The sequence below is a fragment of the Ceratotherium simum genome, chromosome 8 (genome assembly GCF_057802395.1).
Source record: "Ceratotherium simum simum isolate JZ-2026a chromosome 8, ASM5780239v1, whole genome shotgun sequence".
Lineage (NCBI taxonomy): Eukaryota > Metazoa > Chordata > Mammalia > Perissodactyla > Rhinocerotidae > Ceratotherium > Ceratotherium simum.
In genome coordinates, this window is record NC_141907.1 from 82,154,703 (window position 1) to 82,177,097 (window position 22,395).

The 22,395-nt window shown below is 40.2% G+C and overlaps 1 protein-coding gene across 1 annotated transcript; it reads right to left on the reverse strand.

Annotated features, from left to right (window-relative positions):
- Nucleotides 1-8,053: 8,053 nt before the first annotated feature.
- LOC101393558 (alcohol dehydrogenase 6) lies at nucleotides 8,054-22,164 on the reverse strand. The gene is made up of 9 exons (XM_004430988.3): nucleotides 22,147-22,164; nucleotides 20,345-20,446; nucleotides 18,238-18,379; nucleotides 15,006-15,093; nucleotides 14,677-14,893; nucleotides 13,302-13,562; nucleotides 11,915-12,050; nucleotides 8,755-8,893; nucleotides 8,054-8,078 (listed from the first exon to the last, which is right to left on the reverse strand). Exons 1-9 carry the CDS (start codon nucleotides 22,162-22,164, stop codon nucleotides 8,054-8,056), a joined length of 1,128 nt encoding a protein of 375 aa, XP_004431045.1.
- Nucleotides 22,165-22,395: the final 231 nt, after the last annotated feature.

Below are 22,395 nucleotides of genomic sequence, written 5' to 3' on the forward strand. Positions count from 1 at the left end.
CTGAGCCTGGGTGAGTCAGTACGGTTGTTGAATTGATAGCTATTTTCACAGATTTCACTGTTACGCTGATTTTTCCTCTTTCCTTTAACCTTATTTATTGCTGCCATTTCACATAATCCATCTCAGTTACACTCACCAATCCTTATTGTATCCAATTAGGACAATTTTTACAAATTCTAAACTAACTCCATCCCTGCCCTGAATTACATGGGGAGGGTGTGGAGCTATGAGGTAAACCAGACTCCAAAATGGCCCCCAGTGATCCTTGCCACTCGGTGTTCATGTAGTCACCTCCTACATTGAATAGGGCTGACCTGAGTAATTAACAGAGTATTGTGGAGATGATGGTGTGTGACTTCCAAACTGAGATCATAAAGACATTGTGACTTCTGTCTTACTCTCTCTGGATCACTGGCTCTGGGAGATGTCAGCTTCCATATCGTGAGGACACCCACGCAGCCCTATCAAGAGGTCCGCGTGTTAGAACTAAAGACTCTCATAAACAGCCAGTGCTAATTTTCCAACCATATGAGTGAGTCACCTTGGAAAGCAATCTCTCCAGTCCCACGCAAGCCTTCAGATGACCACAGTCCCAGTCGACGTCGTCACTGCAACCTCATGATAGACCTGGAGCTGGCACCACCCAGCTAAGCTGCTCCTGAATTGCTGACCCACAGAAACTGTGAGATAATATATGTGGTTGTTTTGGGACTCTAACTTTTGAGATAATTTGTTATGCACCAATAGATAATGAATACAGATCATTACATAAATCAATATGTAACTTTTATCTGTGTGATGTGTTACGATAGAGTTAGATCAAGGTATGGTATAGACACAGAAGGTGAAGAAGTAACTCTGCCAAAGACAATGCTACAATGCAAGTTTTCATGTATTCTGTAAGCCTGTTGATTACTTGTCGATTGCAAAATAATCAGAGAAAAGGAAGTATTTATTTCTTCCTTTGGAGGCAACCAAGCATATTTTCTTGTGTGAAGATCTACGACTAGTTGAGTTTAAAACTTTAACCAAGGGGTAGATTCCTGAATTCATGTTTCTCTTTATTTTTCAATATTAGAAAAATAACCATCAATACATGGGGTCAAATAAAAAGCTTTTGAACAAAATATTTTAAAGAACTTTAACTCATTGATCTCTCCCCCTACCCCATTAAATTCTTTAATAAACTGGAATGCCTCATCTTTCACAGAATTCTTCTAGGGGACCATGCTGGAATTTTGGTTACCATAGTATTAATGTCAGCTCAGACTCTGTATCTGACAGTTCTTGAAAGATCCGGGTATCCTTCTTTCCCCACGTATAATTATGCTAGTTGGTCTGCATGGGGAAGGGTTGGGGAAATTGGTAGTGTAGATATTTACTGTGTGGTGGGTCTTTTCTGATGAGGACCTCAATTGATGTTCTAGATTTGGAAATTGGCTCAAGTTTGGAAACTGGGTGGAGCAATCATGACTTTCCATTGTGGCAGTTGACATGAGCCTTTGACCCACCCATTATTAGTATTTTTTTGATGTGTAGATCAAGCAGGACTCTATCCACGTCAGCTCCAAGTACACCATGACCTATTAACCATCATCACAGATCCCTGTACGTCAGAGTCCTCTGGTTCAGCCTGTTTGGATAATTACATCTGTCTTGCTTTTGATGGTTAAGTGCTGTCTGGTCCCTTCTGCTATTTCAGAATCCTATCATCCCCATTGACACTAGGGAGCGTTCCTACTGTTATGCCTGGTATACAAAGCACAGACACTGCTGAGATTCTCAGGGAGGCCAGTGCCTTCACTCCCAGCCCCCACACCATTGACTCATTTCTTATTGTTTTAGTGAAAGGAGTGTCCCTTTTGGATTCTCCTGAGGAACATGGTCGTTTGGTAGGTTTTCAGGTCTTATATGATAAATCCATTCTAACATGATCACATCTCTGAGCCGCTTGACTTCTTTGGCACTCTGCCAAAGCAGTTCTGGCATCACCACTTCATTTGTTGTAGGCCATTATTTTTTTCCCTAAGCTTTGAGGAGCCATTCCAGTAGCACAGAACTGGCTCCAGGTGTCCTCCTCAGGGATTAAATCCTGAGTTACAGGAGAGTGCCCCCATTTCAACATCCTCTCCCTTATATTCTGCTCCCTTGGTTTAGCACGCTCATGATTGATTTCCAACCTGTTTTTCCAGTTCCTGCTGGTACATGTAGGCCAGGTTCTGTAGTTTTTTTGGTGAATTATTTTCCTAGTGAAGCTGAGAGTTGAATTTATTTATTGGCCTAGAAGTCATGAGAGGAAGTAGGGATATCTTAAGGAGGGTAGATATCATCTTATGAGGCATTCAACTTAGTAATGCTCCTTGTGGTCTCCAGGCAAGGAGAGACTGCTATCCTGCGGCAAGGGGGAGTGGGCCACTTTTTTAGGCCTATAGGGTTCAGGAGGATCTGAGGTTCAAGATTCTCAAGATGTTCCCTGTTCAGTTCTAAGATATCATTCCTTCCGTATCAGAGCCCTGATTCTAGTGTCACAGATTTGTGGGGGAACTGTGGATGAAAACTTCTCTGCAATTTGGCTAATACCATAGTCAGATCCTAGGCCTGATTTTTAGCCCAATCTGTCCTCTGGTTGCAATGAGAGGTTATGACCAGAGGTGACCAGAGGAGGTAAGGGAAAATGTAAATGCTGTCATAGAAGTCTTGTGGTTTTCAGTCATGGTCTTAGTTGGTGATTGGCTGACTCAAGACTGTCATTTTTTTTCTTCAGCATATTGATGGCACTTAGCAATAACCAACTAAACCCACAGTCCTTATAGTTACCATTCCCATCTTGTCTCTCAAGTGCTAATGATACTGCACAAGGCACTGCACACCTGCAATCTGTATCCCATCCCGATTCACCACAGGAAACTCAGTGATTGTGTTACAAGAGCATGCCGAGGGGGTGATTACCTACTTCCACCAGTGTATTAGTTATCTATTGCTTAACAGCTTAAAACAAACATTTGTGTTCTCAGTTTCTATTGGTCAGGGATCCAGGAGCAGCTTAGCTGGGTGGTTTGGTTCAGGGTCTCTCACAAAGCTGTAACTGAGGTGATGGCCAGGGCTGCAGTCATCTCAAGGCTTGACCTAGGAAGAATCCTCTTCTGATTTCACTCACATGGCTATTGACAGGCCTCAGAATGTGCACTCCCAAGCTAACTCAGGCCCCCTCCACAGGGCTGCTTCACGATGTGGCAGCTGGCTTCTCCCAGAACAAGCAATCCAGGAAGAGAAACTCCCAAAATGGAAGCCATGGTCTTTTTAGAACTCAATTTCAGAAATGATATCTCATCATTTCTCCTTGTAAAATCGAGTCAATGAGTCCAGCTGACATTTAAGGAGAGGGTTACACAAGGGCATGAATACCAGGAGGTGGGGATCATGGGGTCCATCTTTCCACAACCCACAATGATATCCTTTTGCCATCTTGTTGGCAAGTGATCCAATTCCAGAATCCCATCTTAGGAGCTGCTTCCTAGGACTATTTCTGGTACCATCTGTCTTAGTTTGGGCTCCCCCAGAAGCAGACCTTGAGACAAAAATTACACTTCTAGTAGTTTGATAACAAAATGAATGTGACACTAATAGAAAAGTAGGGAAGGTGATACAAGGAAGGGAAGACTGCCAATGAAGAGTGTATTTTTTTTATCGTGATAAAATATACACAACATAAAATTTTCCATTTTAATCATTTTTAAGTATACAGTTGAGTGGTATTAAGCATATTCGCATTGTTGTGCAACCATCACCACCATCTATCTCCAGAACTTTTTTCCTCTTCCCAAACTGAAACTCCCTACCCATTCAACACTAACTCCCTATTCCTCCCTCCTTCCAACCCCTGGCAACCACCATTCTACTTTGGGTCTCTATGATTTTGACTACTCTAGATACCTCATGTAAGTGGAATCATTCATGTGTCAGAATTTTCTTCATTTTTAAGGCTGAATAATATTTCATTGTATGTATACATGGCATTTTGTTTATCCATTCATCCATCAATAGACACATGGGTTCCTTTCACCTTTTGCCTGCTGTGAATAATGCTACCATGAACATGGGTATAAGAGTGCATTTTTGAAGCCAGTTGTGAAAGTGGGCAACTGGCGTTTAATCCCATAGGGACACTCTGTGGATTGTGTATTTTATAGCTACTTCTGTCAGTCACTGGTTGAGGCTGCTTGTGAGACGTAAATTTCCTGGAACTTCTGGCCTCCTTAACCAGGAGTGGGCAGAGCAACCTTCTGTTGTTTTGGCAAAAACCCTCAGGCATGGGAATGCTAACACCAGCAGCTGGAAGCCAACAGGGCACAGAGGGAACTGGTGAGATCCCAGGGATATGGACGAGGCGCTGAGGGAAGCAGCCACAGGAGTCTTTCATGTAAATCATAATCACATCCATTGGTGTTAGTTCCAAGGTTTGTCCCTAATCCATCTTAACACACAACTTCTCAGTTGTTCTTCCTGCTTCCAGTCTCTCTCCTTTCCACACTATCCTCCAAAATGCTGCCAAAGTCGTGTTTTTCTGAAACACAGATTTAAACATGCCAATCCGTTCCTTGAAAAACTTCTGTGATGATGCCTGGTCTATAGAATTAAATTCTCCCTCTTCTTCACCATTAGGTCCAGCCATACCTCTCTCTCCACCTTCTCATATCTGCTACGACAGACTACCCTCTTTCGCCACCTTGAACTTTGGCTTATGTTGTTGTCTGGGTTCTCAATACTCTTTGCACATGGCAAACTCCAGTGTGCTCATCGAGGCTTAGCTCAAAGGTCGCCTTCCCTGTGATGTTTCCTCTAATCTCTCCTAGGCAAGACTAATTTTTTTTTCATGTTTACTGATTGGTTATTCCTCTGCCACAATGGTTATTATATTGTTTTAATTACTAGCATCTCTCTCTCTTTTCCTAGATGTTGCGCTGTACTAGACATTTCTGTCTCTCCAACTCCATGTGCATTTACTCAGTAAATGTTTGTTGAGTGAATAAGTGATTAGTTAAATGACTGACTGTCAAAACTCACCAAAAGGCAATGAAAAGCTAGTGAACTTCTTTAGGATCCTGCCAGTCACTCTAGTGCTTGGTCATCTGGTGTATGAATGATGTTAGATGGGAGCAATAAAAATTCTTCTGAAATTAAAGTGTAGGCCAATATCAAATTTTCACCATGCAAGAGAATTCTAGTGTTAACTTACAACACTTAAGAGGAAATTGAGGTGTGTGTATAGGATACGAAAACATTTTCAGCAACTTGTGCCAACACCAATATAAAGGCTTCCTTGTGAAAATGCAGGAGCTTATGGTACCACTTGCAAGTTGTCAGAGAACATTAAGTATCAATAGTGCTATAATCAGGCATCTGGATACACATCATGTGTTAATAGAGGGCTTCTATATTGTACGAACACACTTTATCTTATTATTGTTTGAATGATAGCCCAGAATGTAAGTATTCTTGTTTTTAGGTAAAAATCTGGAAATGCTTAAAGTTTCTCATTATGCAGGTGAAACCTATGGACTGTAGTTTTCTTTGGAGGCTGGACTCCTGCTGTGGTCTGGGAATTAGGTAAACATTGCTAGAGGCCACGAGCTGCCCAATGTGAGTGATTGTCCATGGAAGTGCAGGGCCTGGGCATGGACAGAAGGATTTTGCTCTGTGGTTGGAACAGGACACTTAAGTGTGGGGCAGTGGTGGGGCTTAGAGGCAGAGCACAGAGTCTATTCACGGGGCCAATGCGAGGAGTGTGGCCTCGAAGCCAGCAACAACAGTGAATGGCTATACAGTGATGTGGACAGTCATCATTGGTTGTGTAATATTTTTGATCATGTGTCAACAGAAAGGAGAAAAGTCTACATTCATGATCGCATTAGAGAGAATTTTGCAGTGAGCTACAATGTAAAGAGACATTCAAGATAGCTTAAAGAACCAGCCTTTATTGGAGCAGAGTGTTGGCACTATTTACAGCAAAACATTTTTGCCCAAATTCAGACTTCTCAAGACCTGAAGACTTCTCCAAGTTCTTACTGTACTAAGGTTAATTTGGGAGGCAGAACAGGAGGATGCCTTAGCTGCCCTCAGGGAATAGAAGAGCAGGGCAGAGTTGGGCATGGAAGTTCCAGCTCAGACTTGGGAAGATGGAGAAGGAAAGTGCCACTTCCTTGTTAGGAGAAGCATCCCTGACAGAAGCTTCTGAGTCTTCTGTTTTTGTCAAAATGCTCTTTATGATGAGTAGCAGTCCACAAAGATCCAGGCTCCTTCTCTGATTCTAATGCAGACAGCAGATTAAATAAAACCAATATGCAACCCATTTTCTATTTCTAGGTGGGAGGGGAAAAGACCCTAAGGGCAACTGTGTTTGTGCTGAGAGTTGAGAGTAAACAGCACATCAGGCACCCCCCCCCCAAAAAAAAAAAGAAATCCATTAGTTGGAATTTAAGATAATTATTTTTTCCCTTGCACAGTTGTCCATTATCTCATTGGACTTAAAGTGTCCTGCTGGAGGCTAAGCCACTGAGAGCGAGCCTCGGTTCCCGTGGGTGGTGTAGCTTGGAAGAGAATGAATAGGTTTGGTAGCACCTATCCCCTCTATTTGCAGGAGGCAGACATCCTGAAGGGAAAGACAGTGTGCCCACCTCATGATGCTTCTTCTCAGTTGGGAATCAGAGTCTCACAAGAGCCCCTGAACATCATGTGATAGCCATGATGGGAGAGAGAAGCTGAGGAGATAGCCTCCACCTTTCTGGCCAGTCTTAAATCCTAAAGCTACTGGGTTTAGGTAAAAAAAATGACATTCCATTTCCTGGTCTCCAAAGCTCTGCCAAGGTCTGCTGACATGCGAGTGCCCCTGTCTGATCCAGTGGCTTTAGATCTAGGGGAGTCCAAGCTGGAGCAGAAGAGACTAACTAGGAAGGAGCTCCTGTTGTGTGGGTGGGGGGAGAGGGTTGGGATGAGACTCTATCTAGGGGAGAGGGAAGGAAGTCATGTCCCAAGAGGGCTGTGGTAACCCTGGTTCTAGGAGAATTGAGAGGGGCTTGGGTAGAGAGGCAGGGGGCTTGAGTAGAGGGACTGGATGCCACAAATCCTCACTAGATCTTGTCTTTCCCTCATCCTCTTCTTGGAGGAAAGAATCTACGAGACACGTTAGTAAGAAACTACACAATTATCCCCTCTTTCTGTGGAGAGTGGAATAAAAACCAGTTTTGTTCTTTAATACCACAACTGCCTCCTAGGGAGCGTGGATCTTGATAAATAATGACACTCAAGACTCTGCTCTGCCCCCCTGCCCTGTTTTTCTCTGCTGAATCCCTAGATGGCTTAGTTATAAAGCCAGGTGATATGAACTGCTGAGAGCTAAATTGTTCTGGCCAACTGAAGAAGAATTTGAAGTTCCTTTGGTAATCCAGGAGAGATGAGATGAGTGCCATAGAGATATTATGAGTCACGGTTTGAGGCTGGGTTATATAAGGCGAAATACCAGAAGTTTCTCTGGGGCGACCTATATTAACAATGAAATACTTAATGTTCAACTGGGATTTATTTAAGTTGATGTAATGAAGATCCCCCTCTTCCATCAGCTTGCTTCAACATGAATGTTCAATAAACTCATGACTGGTGAGTTTTATTTCTTTGGTGTGAAATGGATGGAGCTCCACGGGTTGAGAGAGACACAGGGTGCCAGGAAACAGGATCCCAAAGGTGGAGATAACTATGAAAATGAGAGTATCTTGGGTGACTTTGTTTGAAGGGTCTGGAATTGGGTGATTCAAATCAACCTTAATCTAGTTCTAAAAGGGAGGATGTTCCTGGGTAACACTGATCGCACAAGAACAATTTGATGAAGTAGTGAGGGCAGAAGCCAGATACGAGCCCACTGCCGAATCAATCAGAGGCAAGAAAACAGAAACTGCGCTGTGTGGGTAATTCTTCTAAATCATGAAAATTATACAGAATGCAATTTAGTTGGTGAAATCTTGCATATTACATTGCAGATCTTGCATACATTACATTGTACTTAAAGTAACAGGACACAGCGGATACTAAAAGAAAGAAAGAAAAGAAAAAAAGTTGAAATGTTTCCAAAGCAACATATGTGTTTTGGATTTCAGATTTTCACTTTGTAGACCAGTAAGTAAGTTAGATTCCCTTCCCTTCAGGTTAGGTGACAAACGGGTGGATTAAATCAGTTGGGAGGCTGTTCAAAACGACATGGAGCTCCAAGGGTAAGGAATATGTAAGCAGGCTTATCCCCTTGTGGGCAATGCCAATGCCCAGTTATGGCTGGTGTCTGGTTTGTGGACCAAAGACAGGTGTCAGAATTTGGAATTCTAAAGATTATTTCCCCTTTGAAATAGAACAAGAACACCAAAGACAACAGTGGCCTCTTCATAAAATATGGACTTAAGCTTGGGCTAAAATTTAACGAGCTGACTTCATTAGTTAATGTGTCATGTAAAAAAAAGCCAAATTGGAAATAAAATGCTAATGGTAAGGGTAGGTGGGCACTCAAATATTTTCAAGATTGTGTATTTTATAAACTGGGAATAAAAAAATACAGAGGGGAAGGAGATGCTTTACAAATTCTTGAACCTACCTTCAATTGTCTGTATCTGGCCTCTCCAGCCGTGACTTCCCTTCTACTGCCTCCTCCCACCACCACACACCCTATGTCTTAGCCCCAAACACTCAGACATGAAAATTATGTGAGCAACTTGCCATTTTCCGGTTTTCATTAATTCAACTGCTTCATTGATTTTATCAAGATTCAGAGTATGGGTAATTAGTGGATCTAGATTAAACTTCTTTGCCATGTAATCAGAAACCAGTTTAGAGACGTCCTGTCTGCTTTTCCAGCCTGGAAATACACAGAATAGCAACAGATTTTACACATAGGTGTCACTATGCAAGAAGGGCCATACAAGGTAACTACTGGATATGTTGGCTTTGACTGAGGGAATCTAAGGATTTCCCATTAACTTGTCTCAGTCGTCAGGAGAATGCCTGTCCCAACCATATACCCTGTGCAGAAGGCTGTTCTCCTGAAGGAGACTGCTGGTACTACAGAGGAGAATTTACTTAAAGCAAGTAGAACGTGGACCTTGTCTTAGATGATCTTGGTGTCAGGCTGCACTGTCTGGGGAGCTGTAAATCCACATCTAATGTGTAAAAAAGGCCAAGGTCTTGGGAACCGTGAAAGGAAGCAGTTCAAAGGTTAGAAATAGGACACTTCCTTTGTGTGTGTCTGTGTGTGTGTGTGTGTGTTTTGATCTGCAGCTTCATGAAAGAGCCAAATATCTTAAGGGAAGAGAAGAACTTTTACCATGGCAGTGATCTCAGTGACAGCTTTTGGAAAAAGAATGTGTATAAAGCAAGATAAGAGGGGGCCGGCCCGGTGGCGCAAGGGGTTAAGTGCACATGCTCCGCTGCGACGGCCCGGGGCTCGCAGGTTCGGATCCTGGGTGCTCACCGACGTACTGCTTGTCAAGCCGCGCTGTGGCGGCATCCCACATAAAGTAGAGGAAGATGGGCATGGATGTTAGCCCAGGGCCAGTCTTCCTCAGCAAAAAAAGAGGAGGGTTGGCAGATGTTAGCTCAGGGCCGATCTTCCTCACAAAAAATAAATAAATAAATAAATAAAAATAAAGCAAAATAAGAATAAAATATGCCTTCTGGAAGTAAGGATTGCACAGGGAAAGATGGTGTCAGATAAGGTAACATAAGTTTAGCATTGTATTTTCCCTATTCTCATGCTTTTCAAGAAATTCTAGCCTTACATTTAGCACTGTGCTAAGTGACATGTCCAGTGAGTTACCATACAGAATTTGGTGGCCTGTTTGTTTCTGGAAAGGGTGAGAGTGGTGGAATTATACAAGGAGGCAAGGGTCCTAAACAGCTTATTCTGTGACACAATCTTGGCGGTTACTTGCTTTTTTTGGTTCCAGCCTGGGCCAGGTTCTCCATCCTTCCTGCTTACTCTCAAAACTACTGGAAACTCTTCCAGTATATTTATTTTCTATTTAAATTGGTTTCTGTTATACGTAATCGAGAATTCTAACTAGTGTTCTACGTCATGACACTAAGGGCTAATGTATTTTTCTATTTGTTTTTGTCTTTTTTGAAGAAATTGACATATAATTGATGTATAACATTGTATTAGTTTTAGGTGTAGAACATAATGATTTGATATACAGTCATGTGCTGCATAACGACATTTTGGTCAACAACGGACCACATATATGATGGTGGTCCTGTAAGATGAGTACCATATAGCCTAGGTATGTAGCAGGCTATACCATCTAGGTTTGTGTAAGTATACCCTGTGATGTTCACACAATGACGAAATCACCTAACACGTATTTCTCAGAACATATCCCCGTCGTTAAGTGATGCACGATTGTATGTATATATGGTAAAATGATTGATACTAAACTAAATTTAGTTAACATCTATCACCACACATAGTTACAAATTTTTTTTTCTTGTGATGACAACTTTTAAGATCTACTTTCTTTGCTTTTATCTTTTGATTGGTGATCTCATAAAGCATTTTCATATTTATGTAAGGAACATTTTCACCTGTTTTTTGTTTCTTCTTTCAACCAAAGAAAGGGTCCAGGATCACAGACTAGGCTGGGCAGTGTTTCTCAACAAGGGCACTAATGGCATTTTGGGTGGGGAAAATTCTTCATTGTGTACATGGTAGGAGGTTTAGCAAAGCTGTCCAACACCCATTAAATGCTCATTAATTGAAAACTATTGAACTAGAGGATTATACTATCCATGGAATGAATTAACTTACATTAATGATCATTATACGAATATTTAAGTGGCCAGTGAAATAGTTTCTTTATGAGGATTATTTAAAATATTAGTGATCTTATTTTACAAGAGTTAGCTGAGTATGTGTATTTGGAATCAACAGTTATCATCCATAAGTACAACAGAAATAGCAATGGGTATGTCCGATTATCCCAAATGAAGGAACTGAAAATTACAGTAAACTGGATTATTACTTTTTCTTTTTTTGCCGGCTCTGCCATTTATCTACCCTTCGTAAACAAATTGGGTAAGACTCCTAATATCTGTAGCAATACCACCACCATAGCTAATTTGGAAACCACAGATAGCTCACTAGTCCAAATAATTCAGATAGCTCCTGATTCTCATATCTTTTGCCCAAGATAAATGCACTCTTTTTAAATTTCAGATTATTTGCTTATGAGCCCAGAATCCTAAGCAGATTTATTTAATTTAGTTTGTTTTCTACTTTCTCAATAAAAGATTCTTCTAAAGTCTATAAAAAAATACAAGCTCTAAGGTTTAAAAAAATGGAAAAATCAAAGAATTCTATGAAAAAAAGTTTTTTCCTCTGGAAAAAATAATTCTCATTTGCTTTTTATCGATAGTATTTCTTTCCAATCATGAATCAATTATGTTTAATATCTTTGAGTTGGTATAATGACAACTCAATTGGTTCAGATAAGATTTACATTAGTTGAACAATGACTACTAATGGTTCAGTATATCCTCCAAAGAATCCCAGTTGGCAGGTATATAACTCAATTTAAGTATAGTTATTGATCACAATATTGCCTTTTCCTTTCAATTTAGAATTTGCATTAAACTTTGGACACTGGTTTCTTCACCAATGACTTTTAAAAAATTTCTTCTCTCCCTTTGCAAGAGAAAAAGCTTACCAAGAAGCAACTGTATACATCTAATACCCATCTACTTACCTTGGATATTTATGTGTTGAAACAAAAAGTGTAATCTAAAGCTCTTGTTTTATGTTCCTTCGCAAGCATTTATGACACATTTCTCTATTTCTCACCTCCAAAACCCCATGGATTTCCACTCTTCCCTATTTCATCCATACCTCCCAAAACAGATCCCTTCAAAGAACGTCCTGAGAAGAACAACCGGCCACTGATATTGAGTTGGACACCAGCAGTCAAGAGCCCCACAATCACACAGACCCCGTGGCTCTCGTGGCAGGAGGCCAGGGCAGCTACCTGTCATAAAGCCATACAAGACAATGCAGGAGTTAAAAGACATACTGGAGAGATGGACCTAAGTCTGAATCTCAGCTTGAGTGCTGAATGATCTGTGGCCGTTTCTGATTCTCCCTGTCCTCAGTTGAAATAACATTTATTTTGTAAGGATGTGCTGCAGCATAAGTAAGACATGTGTATTACCTGGTATGGTATCTGGAACTTTAGGACTTCATAAATGGAAATTAAAAAGTGAAAATACTGAAGGCACCCATGGTAGTAACAATAATAGTAATAATAATAACAATGATAATAATTTTTATAAGAACCATTACTGACACTGGTGGTTGGTTAGAGCTGACACTTTCTTTTAGACATTGAAGAGTACAGTTGGATTTTTATATAGCATAATGTATTAGCAAATTGATAAACAGATATGTTCCCATTAGTTATTTTTGAAGGCTATTTCTCACAGCAAGACTATCTGTGGGAAAGACTGAGAGAGAGGTTTTGTTATATGTTTTTACAGACAAGGGAAAAGTGAGGAATATGTGTAGTGAGGAATGAAACCATTTTGTAAGCTGAGGAAATGACCTAGGTCGGAAGAGACAGTTCTTGAGTTTCCATACAGCTGACTAGAAGATGGAGCCATGCAACCCAATGATATATTATTTCTACAAATCTCAAAAGAAAGCAAGTCTCAAATTGTGAAATAACTTCCTCTCCATTTATATTCTCTTATATAAACCATGTAAACCCAGAAAAACAAACATATTTTCCTTCATTTTTGAAGTGAACCCACTTAAATGGAGATTGGTAAATACTTTGCTTGGAAGCTTATCTCTGATCCAGCATGAAAGACTTTGCTGAAAGTGCAAAGCTCATTGCTTTATAGGGTCATTAACCCAATACTATCCTTGTCTTGCTTAAATCTTCCAGCTTAGAAATTATAGTTACCAGGTTGCTGCTTGTTACGAAATAATTCAGTGAGAATCCTTTACAAAGCCTTTCTGTCCTGCCTTTGGAGGTTGTCTGCTTATTTGAAGGAATGGTATGATGGAACAGAGGGAGAAGAAAACTCAGTGTGGGGGTTCAGTGCCTGGGATGGTGAATAGATTTGTAGGAGTGGACAGAGGGTACCAGCTAGGATGTCATGGGCACAAGGAAAATTAGAGGAATGTGGAGGGAATTTTAGAATTTTCATTCAATTTTAAAATCTAAAATGATGACTGGTAGCAATATTGGCGATTTTTACTCCAGAAGATCACATACCACAGTTTCTGGATTTCCAATGACCTCAAAGCAAAATTCCACGCCAGCACCTGTCATATCAAATAAAACTTCTTGGATGGGTTTCTTGTAGTCCTGAGGGTTGATGCACTCAGTGGCACCCACTTCCTTTGCCTTCTCAAATTTGTCTTTGTTGATGTCCACCCCAATGATCCTGGCCGCTCCGGCTGCTTTACAGCCCATGATGACAGACAGGCCAACGCCTCCAAGGCCAAACACGGCACAGGTGGAGCGTGGGGTCACCTGAGCACGTAAAGGCAGAACACAAAAGCAAAGGGGACTTAACTCAGTTGGAAAGACAAAGTCTGTATATACTTTTCATGAGACAGAAGCAAAGGACATTTTCAAATAAAACATAGCTAGAGAGTTTTAGTTTCTCAAGATATTTCTAAGTATGGGATACTTTTTACCAGAGGAGCAAAAACTACCTGCAAATAGAGGGTTTCAAGTCCCGAGAATTAGCATGAGTAGCAGCAGATTAATGAACTTTCATTGAATCTTAAGACTTATTTGACAGAGTATTTAATTCCAGATAGTTTTGAATTCTTTAAAACTGTCTCCATCTTCCGGCAGCCCTTCCTTTCTCTTTTCTTTTGGATATCTGTAAACTTTGCATTACTTACAATGTCAATACCTTATGAAGGCAAAGTGTCATTTTTTATTGGGTCCAAAATGAGACTAACTTAAGATGAACTCCTTCCATCCTCTGTATAGTATGGGAACTGATGGACGTTGGGAAAAACAAAGAGCTAAAATTCAACAGCCATTTAAAGAAGGGAGCTTGGCAGGTTTGGGTGATGTTCCAGAAATAGTTGTTTAACAGTAACCCACGCAATTGAAGCAGGATTACCTGACAGATCTGTCTAATATAGCAACACCCCCTCCATCATTCAGTCTTTTTGCTCATCTTTTCTTTTTACGAGCACTTATCACCAGGTGCTATATTATACAACAGAACAGAAGCTCGATGAGTTTTGTTAGCTGCTGAATCCCAGCACCCGGAACAGTGAATGGCTCCATAAATGTTTGTTGAATGAAAAAAAGAATGAACTGGAACGTGGAAGGACACATAGTCATTTTGTAACCGTGTTATGTTTAACTCCCAGGAATTCCTGATGTCTCCACTTGTCAATGGCATCCAGACTTGATTTGCCACTTACTACTGATCAAGAGGGAATGGGAAAGATGTTGAAGGGGGCATGGGATGACTAGGCAGATAGTAAAGAACTCAAGGATGTTTAGAGGCAGGTTTGTGATTCTTCCTGAGTTTGTATGATCAGACATGGCCCAGATGCATGAGGCCATTCAACTCCATATACCAATAATTCAATTCGTCGTTGGTATAAACACTCCTCACCTTGGCTGTAGTGATTGCAGCACCATATCCCGTGGAAAAACCACAGCTAACTAGGCATACTTTCTCCAGAGGTGCAACTGCATCAATCTTGGTAACCGAGATTTCTTTTATCACTGTGTATTCAGAAAAGGTGCTTGTATTCCCAAAGTGATATACTGGTTTTCCTTTGCAGGTAAACCTACTGGTACCATCAGACATCAGGCCAGTTTCTGATTGTCTTGTAGAGATAAAAAAAAAAAAAAAAACCAAAAATTTATATTTTGAATTAGAAACCTCTTCCGAGGAAACTGCATTAATTTTTCAAAAAGAAAATATTAGTAAAGACTTACTTGAATTGTATACAAAAATTGCCCCCAGGATTAACGCAAGAGGTACATTCTCCACACTGTGGTAGAAAGAGTGTGATAACTTTATCACCTAAGAGAAGAAAATCATTTATTAAGACCTTATTTTTTAAAGTAAAGTGATAGCTGTCTCTCAGGACTTCAACAACAGGGCACCCAAGAAGTATGATAACTAAGAATTATTTGAACATTTAGCTGTGCTTGAGACTATGTAGAATATCAAATACTTACAAAAAGAGGGGATATCTTTGGCATATGTGTCTAGCCCGGGCTCAGTGGCTGAATCTCAAGGAGCTGGCCCCAGATTTGCCTCCTCTGTAAGTTCCTCTTGAAGCACCAAATGATTTTGTCGTGTAGCTATTGAGCCAAGTCTTATCTTACATTTTATATACTAATTGCTGCTGTCGGGGATTGGATTTAAAATAGTTTGGATATTACACGCTCATAGGCTAGGATTCTGGATTAGGAAGAAAGGATGGTCTATATGCCGCCCTCTGTATTTTACATCAGTCCTTTCTCCTTGGCCATGGAGACTAAACGTAGGCAGATTTCTCTAGTAATGTTCAAAGTATATGGGGAAGATTAGAATAACTTGCCTTTGATGGACTTACTGATTGCCCCACTGTCTATCACTGCAAACCAGAACAATTTATTTCATAGTTTTAGTTAAAAACCTTTGTAGGATTTAGGCCCTACTGTTTTATTTACTTTTAGTTTTTAAAAAATAATAATACATATGGTAAAAATTTAAATTGCACAAAAGTGAAAATTGGCAGCCTAGTCTCCAGTCCCCCCTTCCCCACTGTAGAAACAATTACTCTTATCAGTATCCGTGGTTTCTTTCAGAGATATAACCCCTTTAAAAATACAAAGGCTAGCATACTGTCGACCCTGTCATAGGCCTTGCTTTTTTAGTTAACAATATAGCTATGAGATTTCTCATTTCAGTACATATAGCACTCTATCATTTTGCTTAATAGTTACATAGTATTCTGTTGTATAGATATATCATAATTTATTTAACCAGTCCCCTGGCCGCTGATAGACATTTAGGTTGTTTCTTGTTTTTTTTTTTAATTTATTTCCCCTGCTGTGAAAAGCAACAATGCAGTGAATGTTTTGTGCCCACATGGCCGTGGTAGGCAGAATTTCTAAAATGGCCCCCCAAAGATGTCCTGTTCTAATCATCAGAAACTGAACGTGTTGAGTTATCATGCCTGTGAATATGTTACATGGAAAGAGGGGCTTTGCAGATGTAATTAAGATTACTAATCAATTGACATTAAAATAGGGAGATTATCCTTGATTATTTAGGTGGACCCAAGGTAATCATGTGAGCCCTTGAGAGGAGACAAGAGGAAAGCAGAAGAGGAAGATAAAGCGATTCAAAGCACAAGAAAGATTTGATGTGTCATGGCTGCCGTGAGGCTGGAAGAGGGTGAAGGGGCCACAGGAGAAAGAATGTGAGCAGCTTCAAGGAGCTGAGGGCAGCCCCAGCTGACAACTGGTCAGCTGAGGTTGAGGACCTCAGTCCCACAACCTCAAGGAATTTGATTCTGGCAACAACTTGAATGAGCTTGGAAGTGGATTCTTCTCCAGAGTCTCCAGATAAGAACCAGCTGGCCAATGCCTTGATTTTGACCTTGTGAGACCCTAAGCAGAGAACCCAGCCAAGCCCGCTCAGACTTCTGACCTACAGGAACTGTGAGATAATAAATTTGTTTTGTTTTAAGCTGCTAAATTTGTGGTGATTTTTTTACATCAACAATAGAAAGCTAATACATGGGTATATATGTATGGAATAACTATCTAGAATTGGAAGTATGGGGTCCCAAACATATGCATTTAAATGATGCTACATATTGCCTAATTTAGAGTTGTGCAAATTTACTTTCCAAATAATAAGGTATGAGGGAGTTGTTTGCCTACACTCTTGTCAACCCTATATACTACTGAACTTTTAAATCTTTGCTAATGTTAGGTAAATACTGTTTTTAAAATTTTATTTATTTAGTATGTTTGAGGTTGTGCATCTTTTCACATGCTTAAAAGTTTTTTTATGTGTGTATGCATATCTATCTATATATACATATATTTTTTTTCTCTCCAAACTAGATGTGTATTTCTTTTGCTCATTTTTCCACTGGGCTATTTTTTAAATTGCTTTTAAGGAATTCTTTGTATATTAAGGAAATCTGCCCATTGTCATATTTGTTTGTTGATTTTGGGGGCATATTTAAAAACACTTTTTTTTTTGACGAGGAAGATTAGCCCTGAGCTAACATCTATTGCCAATCCTCCTCTTTTTGCTGAGGAAGATTGGCCCTCGGCTAACATCCATGCCCATCTTCCTCCACTTTATATATGGGACGCCTGCCACAGCATGGCTTGATGAGTGGTGCGTACGTCCGCACCCAGGATCCGAACCTGGGAACCCCAGGCCACTGAAGTGGAGCACACGAACTTAACCACTATGTCACTGGGCCGGCCCTGGGGGGATATTTTTTATATACAGAATTTAAAAAACTTATTACATTGTCAAATTTATCTATATATTATTTTATGTCCTCTGTTTCTTTTGTATTTATTAAAATTTCCTTCCCTTCTCTGAGCTAATACAACATTCTCTCATGGTATTTTACAGATCTTCTATGGTTTCACTTTTCACATTTAATTCTTGGATTCATACAGCATTTTTTTTGGATAAAGAATGCAATAGCAACTCAACTTACTTTTTTTCCCAGGTGACTATCCAGTTGTTTCAACATATTTGTTGAATAATCCATGTTTTCCCCCTAAAATTTGAAAGACAAACCTAATCCTGCATTAAATTTCTATATATATTTTATCCAGTTCTGGACTTCTTCCCTATTTGGTTCCTCTAACGTGTTTGACTCTTTATCATATGCGTCATTTAAATAATTGTTCAACAGTGTTTCCCTATTTGTCAATTTTGGTCTCATTTGCACTTTCTGTCAGTTCAGTTTCAGTGCACTCTATTTCTTGTTCTTATTAATATCAAAATTTAAATGCAAAGAATGTAATACATTGAGTATTTTTGTGTAACTTGTAAATAAGTATCCCTCCTTTTCTAAGAAATGGGTAACAGTTCACCTTTTATTTCACTTGATCTTAACATATTTAAAGGATACTTTTTATTTTCCTGATGTGGGTTCCAAATTGCTGCTGACTCCTCACTCCAGGTGCCAGTTCATACCTGTTTTCACTGTGCTCACGCCTTCTCCCACACTCTCGACTATTCCAGCCCCTTCATGGCCCAAAATGATGGGATAATTGTTGTGAGGGATTTTATTTGCCAACATTTTCATTTCTGTACCACAGAGCCCCGTGGCCACGATCTGTACGGAAGGCAAAGAGTAATATAGTTTTTTCTGTCTCAGATAAAGTTATTTTAGAATTGTTAATGTTTTAAACATTTTTTCTAATGCGATATGCTGCATTAATATTAATACATTCATTTCTTAGTTTTAGTTCTAGACAAGGATCAATAGTAATTTGTTTAAAGCAATGCAACATTTTTCATTACCTAATTTCAGAATCAAAGTGATGATTTTAAAACTTACTGGGGAGGACAGAGTGGGTTCAGAAGAGAGTTGTGGGACCACAGTGTGACATCAAAGGTCTCGCTTCATCCTTTGTTGGAGCTGTGGATGGGAGTGTGGAGGAAAGACCAACTGCAGAAGTAAAGGAAGTGCAACACAGAAGGAAAGGGGTAATGTTTCCTATTGTGATTGAAGCCTTAATGAGTTTCACACGAAGGCTGTGTAGTTGTGTTATTGGTACAAGTCATAATCCCACTTTTTGTTGTAAATCAGCCAGACAGTTTAAAGGGAGGCATTCTACAGCAGTGGTTAAGAGCTTAAGGCTGAAATCCTGGCTCTGCCCCTTCTTAGCTGTATGACCTGGGGCAAAATTATCCTGCGTGAGTCTCAGTTTCTTCATTTCTAAAATGGGTATGAGGTTGGCACACACACACACACACACAACGAAGTCAAGAATTGAAATCTATTGAAATTTTTCCATGTAAAAGGGGGATTATTGGAAGCATGCCATAAAATTGCTTGCAATCTGACTGTGGGAAGTGCAGTCAGACCTCATGGATCTAGAAATCCATCAAGCAGCCTTTGTCTTCATCTCCCTGCTTTGATTTGACGTGTGCATAGCTATTATTCTCTGCAGACAGGCTTTCTCTTATTCTTCATGATCACATGATCACATGACAGTTAAAAATGGCTACCAGTCCTGAGTCCATCCAGCCTCTCCAGTGCCCACCATCCCCTGCCTTGCTCATCCCTGTAGCTTGTTCAGATTCACGGGTGAGGGATTCAGATTTGTAGCTTGTCAGATAATGGTTGGATGTCTCTGAGTCAGTGTCCAAATCTGGTTGCATGAGTTGTGACCCTGCGGGTGGATAGTGGATGAGGATAGCCAGATGGCCCACTGTGCTCTCTGCAGGGGATGCAGGCCCGAGAAGACTCTCTGAGAAGAGGGCATGGATTGTGCAGGTAAGGTAACTGAGAAAATGACTGTCTCTTTGTAAATTAATAACTCTATTAATAAACAGTACTTATTCATCATTATTAAAATTAAATAATAACAGTTAAAGGACCCTGAACTAGAAGTGAGGTGAACTACGTTCTGCTCTGGAGGCCCCCTATTGGAGTCACGTAGTGCAGACTTAAGAACTCTCATGACCAGACTGCACCCCAGACCAGTGAATCACAAATTCAGAATGTCTGGGGGTGAGACCCAGTTATCATCATTTTTCAAAGCTCCCAGGGGATTCCAAATGTGTAACCAAGGTTGAGAAAAACTGTTGAAGTCTGTATTCTTACTCTACTTAGCTGTGTGAAGAGTCACTATGCCTCAGTGGATTTCAGTCTCATCTGTAAAACCAGGTACCCTGGGTCCCTTCTAGCTCTAACCTGAATTTTCAGGATTCAGAATTGATTTATCTGTAATCAAATTTTTCATACAACATATTTCAAGATAACCTAAATATTATGAAGAATGTCATGAAGAAATTTAAAGGTACAGATTAAAAATATGGTTCATGGGTAGAAACTTCTTTTAATTAGTAATTAGTACTATAGCTGTAAATAAGTATCCTTTGGGTATTTAGCCTATGCCACACCTCCTTAACCTTTTCTTTGGCTTTATTTGAAGAATGATAGAAATGTTTAACGAAAAAGAAATAAAAGAGTATGTAGTTTTCTTTCTGAATTGAACATTGTGAAAAGAATGTATAACTTACAGTGAACAGCTCTGATTTTTGGTGTGAAATGTTGTGGATTTTTTTTTACCTTTATGCGAACTTCCTTCACCTTTGGTGGGGCCACTTCTATCTCCTCAATGGAAAGTGGTGTACCTGGCTTCCAGAGTATGGCTGCTCTGCACCTGATAACCTGGGAAATGGAATATGGGAGCAGAAAGGGAAACTCCTTAGGCTTGGAATATGGAAGATTCCTATAGTAATGATTTTTACAAGGTTTAGTCCAGTTCTCCTTCACTCAAGCCAAAAAAAAAAAAAAAAAAATCATTGCTTAAATATATGCTATATGTAGCCTCTTGAACCCCAATCCAACTTTTTTGTATTATCAGTCTCTGTATTCAAATTAGTTTTGCAATACTAATTATATTTACATAATGTGACACAACCAAGAGGATAGATATCATACTTTTGATCTTACCATGAATGAAGTTGTCCAGTGCCTGTTTCAGGGTAGGGATGGCATTGCAGTGTGGAAGTTATTTGTGCTCCTAGGCACGGGAGACAGTCAGTTTTGGGGTGGAGGGGTATGGAGCAGGGAGCGGAGACCATCTAGTTCCGGCAATCCATCAAATGGTGGTGGTCATTGGCAGACCGAGGTTAGAGAGGTTGTTGGTGGCAAGGTAGTCCTTAGGGGTTCTGATTTCAGCCCACCGCTGTTCTCACTATAAATTCTCTTTCCATGTGGTCTCACCTATTTCCATAGATTCAACCACTACCTTTATGTAGATGACTTGCACAATCTGTATCTATGAACAGACTTGTCCCTAAGCTTTAGACTTATTTATTCATCTGCTATTTGAATGTCCTACAGGTACCTCAAACTCAACATGTTAAAACATGAACACATCATTATTTCTTTCTCCTGTCACCCCTCCCCCACCCCGCCCTGCCCCAACCAGGGGTGGACACAATCTGCTTTTCCTGCTGCATTCTCTATTGCAATGAGTGGCCAAGTAACCTATTCACTCACCCAAGAAAGAAACCTGGGAAGTAGCCTTAATTTTTCTCTCTCCCTCAACCTCCATAATCTAAAATTTTTTGGAGTCTGTCCCCTCTTTTCCATTCCTGCTTCTACTGTATGGTCCAGGTCCTCATACCTTTCACCTGGCTTGAGTTCATCACCTTCAAATCCATCCTCTATATCATTGCCATCTGACTATAATCCTGATCATGCTAATCCCCTACCTAAAAATGATTTTGCTACCAGTTGTTTACCAGGATCTGTTGACATGGTCTACAAGGCTTTCCATGATCTTCTCCCTGTCAGTTTCTCCAGCCTTATTTCTGGTCACTTCCTGCCTCAGACTTTACCCTCCAGGCATAAAAGATATTCTGGAGATTCTCACATAGGACGTTTTCCTTGCTTCTATGTTTCTCCTCATGTTATTTCATCCTCCTGCACCACCGTCTCCTCTTTTACCTGGTGAATTCTTACCGCTGTAAGTTTCCTGTTAAGTGTCATGTTCTCTGGGAAGCCAAGCCAGGTTAGGAACACTTCCTCTCTTTCTCTTTTACTACTCTTGTGCCCTCTTTTATAATAATTATGCTTTTATAATTAATCTGTCTCTTTGTGAGATCCTTGGAGGAGGAGATATGTCTTTGACTCTGGAAAATTTGGTAGAGGGCTTGATATATTGCTTATTGAAGGACTGAAAAAACTGAGGAAAGGCAAAGCACATAAAGGGAAAGGAGAGGGAGAGGTCCTAAGACAGTCCCTCACCTTTACAAGTACTGTACAGAGACTAGTTGGGTGACGAGGTGTTGGTAAATAGGTAAGCACACAAATTGGCACAATTGAGACACGACAAAAAGGAGAAAGAAGACTTCACTTACTTTCCCTGTAGTATTCATGCTGACTTTCGTTGTATTCTTGCCGCAGATGAATGTATTGTGAAAGGGAGATTCTGGTTACAACTTTCACTGTGCAAAGTCCCAGAGTACGCACGTCACTGATCCATAAAGAGGCTGAGTCCTGAGCTGTTTGTATAATCAGGTAGTTATTATACCTGATGCCTAGAAACTCAGATTGTCCTGTTTCTTGAAGGAAGTTCCTAAGTATAATCTGAAATAGATTTAGCTCAG

Bases quoted from the DNA above. Each gene is read 5' to 3' on its own strand.
- LOC101393558 (XM_004430988.3), bottom strand. The intron at 18,380-20,344 runs GTAAAAAAAAAT...CCTTCCGTACAG, and splicing joins TGAAGGAAGTTCGCATAAAG to ATCGTGGCCACGGGGCTCTG. The intron at 13,563-14,676 runs GTGAGGAGTGTT...TTACGTGCTCAG, and splicing joins CTGCAATCACTACAGCCAAG to GTGACCCCACGCTCCACCTG.